Raw genomic sequence first — 4,017 nt, 5'->3', positions numbered from 1 at the left:
GGGGGTCTATGATAAGCAGGTCAATACCAGCAGACTGTCAGGGGGTCTATGATAAGCAGATCAATACCAGCAGACTGTCAGGGGCTCTATGATAAGCAGATCAATACCAGCAGACTGTCAGTGGGAACTATGATACGCAGATCAATATCAGCAGACTGTCAGGGGATCTATGATAAGCAGATCAATACCAGCAGACTGTCAGTGGGAACTATGATAAGCAGATCAATACTAGCAGACTGTCAGGGGGTCTATGATAAGCAGATCAATACCAGCAGACTGTCAGGGGCTCTATGATAAGCAGATCAATACCAGCAGACTGTCAGGGGGTCTATGATAAGCAGATCAATACCAGCAGACTGTCAGGGGGTCTATGATAAGCAGATCAATACCAGCAGACTGTCAGGGGGTCTATGATAAGCAGATCAATACCAGCAGACTGTCAGGGGGTCTATGATAAGCAGATCAATACCAGCAGACTGTCAGGGGCTCTATGATAAGCAGATCAATACCAGCAGACTGTCAGTGGGAACTATGATACGCAGATCAATACCAGCAGACTGTCAGTGGGAACTATGATAAGCAGATCAATACCAGCAGACTGTCAGTGGGAAATATGATACGCAGATCAATATCAGCAGACTGTCAGGGGATCTATGATAAGCAGATCAATACCAGCAGACTGTCAGGGGGTCTATGATAAGCAGATCAATACCAGCAGACTGTCAGGGGGTCTATGATAAGCAGATCAATACCAGCAGACTGTCAGGGGAACTATGATAAGCAGATCAATACTAGCAGACTGTCAGGGGGTCTATGATACGCAGATCAATACCAGCAGACTGTCAGTGGGTCTATGATAAGCAGATCAATACCAGCAGACTGTCAGTGGGAACTATGATACGCAGATCAATACCAGCAGACTGTCAGGGGGTCTATGATAAGCAGATCAATACCAGCATCCTGTCAGTGGGAACTATGATACGCAGATCAATACCAGCAGACTGTCAGTGGGTCTATGATAAGCAGATCAATACCAGCATCCTGTCAGTGGGAACTATGATACGCAGATCAATACCAGCAGACTGTCAGGGGGTCTATGATAAGCAGATCAATACCAGCATCCTGTCAGGGGGTCTATGATACGTAGATCAATACCAGCAGACTGTCAGGGGGTCTATGATAAGCAGATCAATACCAGCAGACTGTCAGGGGGTCTATGATAAGCAGATCAATACCAGCAGACTGTCAGGAGGTCTATGATAAGCAGATCAATACCAGCAGACTGTCAGGGGGTCTATGATAAGCAGATCAATACCAGCAGACTGTCAGGGGGTCAGAATCTACTCCATCACATTCACCAATGTTAAAATAGGCTGACACGTCTTTCCAATTACAGACGAGAGTATAGATAAGCGACATGTCATCTGCATTGTAGAAAGAGAGTTCCTTGGTAGCACAATTTAGGTATAGCCCTATCTTTCGAGGTGTATCACTAAAAGTGATTTGTTTTTCGGTATCCATACCGTGAATAGTATATTTTCGATTTCTGTACCTGAGACGCATTGTTTTTGAACCAAAAAGTTCAAACCAAAACCCCCCCTGAACATTTTTAACTCCCAGTTCCCAGAAAGCCCCAGTTCCCACTTCTATTTCCCAGCAGTGTTGTCCAGTGCTGAACCTACTGTTACTCACTGCTTTTGATTGTTGTGATTGACGTCGAGCTGAATGAGCTAAAAAAGCTGATTCCGCATTTCTGGGAGTACAAAACACACTGCGTCTGTCATTGGAGATCGTCAGTTTCTGACTCACTGTTTGTAGTGTGAGTCTCTCTGGTAGAGGGTTGATTACCTGCAGCATCTCCTTCCACACAAAGAACTGCAGGTGAGACTCATAGGGCCCCAGAGAGAAGGAGACCGGTGTCACCTTGAGGTCATCTACCCTGGACTTGTATGGACGCTCCTTGGTGGCGTCCTCAGTCGTGTCCTCCCCATGACGTTCTGGTGGTGGCATGTCCCTGTCCTTCAGTGCCTCAGATAAGCCCATGTCATTCCACCACTGAAGGAAACCCTCACTGTCTGGGATGTCTCGAGCAGATTTCATCATCACCTCCTTCTCTTTCCTCTTTGACAGTATCAACTCCATACTCTCTAAATTCCCTCTCATCTTCTTCAAGGTCTTCTCTTCTTTCTCCTGCAACACATTCTTTATCTGTTCTTCCCTCTTCTTCAGAAACTGCCGCATCTCTTCAAACTGGCTGCTGATTTGACTCCTCAGCCGACAGGACTTAGTCTTGGTTTTTGTCATCTCTTCTTCCTGTTGTTTGGCCAAGTGCTCCACGGAGCTGTTGTCACGAGTGAGGAACTGAATGGCCTCATCTAGTTCCCGCCTCCTAGCTAAGGCTGCCTCTTTGATAGGTTTAAACTTATGCCCGTCATGCTTCTCCCCGTCCCGGCATATGATGCAAACCAACTGTTGGTCTTCCTCACAGAATAGTTTCAGTTTCTCGTCATGGTCATGACACAACCAGTCAGTCCCCTTTGAAAAAATAAGCGTAATGAATTATAATGATATTATTTTCTCCATAACATCCCGAATAAAGCATACAAAACACAGGTAGTAAATGAAATGTACAAAAATGCTGACTTATAATATATTTTCCGTAAAGGTTGCTGGTTCGAATCCCCGAGCCGACTAGGTGAAAAATATGTCCATGTGCCCATGAGCAAGCAATTTTCTCCTGTAAGTTTATCTGGATAAAAGCATTTGCTAAAATGTGAAATGTAAAAAACTCACCCCTGTCCTCTCATCGCATACTGCTTCCTCTTTAGCTTTGTTGGCCAAGCTCTTCAGAATGTGGTTTGTTGAGAGGTTTCCCTCAGCTGTTGAGATTCTAGCCCGGCAATGAGGACACATGTTCTGTGTTCTCCGAAAGTTTGTAAAACATTGTCGACAAAATGAGTGACCGCAGGAGAGGCTAACTGGATCAGTGAAGAGAGAGAGACACACAGAACAGGTTAGTTCCTCTATGTACGCAGTAGACGCCATCTCTCACACCGGATCCTTACCTAAGCCTGTGTTAAAATGAGGAAACAGCTTTCAGTTTCACATCTATCCATCGTGGTTGTGAAACACTTTAACCACACCCTCTATACGTGTACATTCAGCTCAACAGACACAGAGACAGACTAATCTACAAATCACCTTGCATCATAAATAACTACTCAATATTATTTGTAGATCATTCAGTCGGTCACAATTTACCCATGGTACATCACAGCTGTGACGCACAACCAGAAATTCTCCAGGTATCTGAAAGGAGCAACGAAGTAAAGAAGTCCAACATCACACCCTACTGGTTAATCAGTGCAGAGATATGAGATAGGCTTCAGGCCTTGGTGTTAATGTCTAGGCTTCAGACCTTGGTGTTAATGTCTAGTCTTCAGACCTTGGTGTTAATGTCTAGGCTTCAGGCCTTGGTGTTAATGTCTAGGCTTCAGGCCTTGGTGTTAATGTCTAGGCTTCAGGCCTTGGTGTTAATGTCTAGGCTTCAGGCCTTGGTGTTAATGTCTAGGCTTCAGACCTTGGTGTTAATGTCTAGGCTTCAGGCCTTGGTGTTAATGTCTAGTCTTCAGACCTTGGTGTTAATGTCTAGGCTTCAGGCCTTGGTGTTAATGTCTAGTCTTCAGACCTTGGTGTTAATGTCAAGTCTTCAGACCTTGGTGTTAATGTCTAGGCTTCAGGCCTTGGTGTTAATGTCTAGTCTTCAGACCTTGGTGTTAATGTCTAGTCTTCAGACCTTGATGTTAATGTCTAGGCTTCAGGCCTTGGTGTTAATGTCTAGTCTTCAGACCTTGGTGTTAATGTCTAGGCTTCAGGCCTTGGTGTTAATGTCTAGTCTTCAGACCTTGGTGTTAATGTCTAGGCTTCAGGCCTTGGTGTTAATGTCTAGGCTTCAGACCTTGGTGTTAATGTCTAGGCTTCAGACCTTGGTGTTAATGTCTAGGCTTCAGGCCTTGG

General features: G+C 45.0%; 1 protein-coding gene across 1 annotated transcript; it reads right to left on the bottom strand.

The window, feature by feature from the left end:
• Window positions 1–1,201: 1,201 nt before the first annotated feature.
• On the bottom strand, window positions 1,202–3,443 carry LOC129861277 (nuclear factor 7, brain-like). The gene is made up of 2 exons (XM_055932557.1): window positions 2,794–3,443; window positions 1,202–2,535 (listed from the first exon to the last, which is right to left on the bottom strand). Exons 1-2 carry the CDS (start codon window positions 3,043–3,045, stop codon window positions 1,309–1,311), a joined length of 1,479 nt encoding a protein of 492 aa, XP_055788532.1. The 5' UTR covers window positions 3,046–3,443; the 3' UTR covers window positions 1,202–1,308.
• Window positions 3,444–4,017: the final 574 nt, after the last annotated feature.

Source organism: Salvelinus fontinalis, chromosome 8 (genome assembly GCF_029448725.1).
Source record: "Salvelinus fontinalis isolate EN_2023a chromosome 8, ASM2944872v1, whole genome shotgun sequence".
NCBI classification, from domain to species: Eukaryota; Metazoa; Chordata; class Actinopteri; order Salmoniformes; family Salmonidae; genus Salvelinus; species Salvelinus fontinalis.
This window is presented reverse-complemented; position numbering and strand designations above follow the sequence as displayed.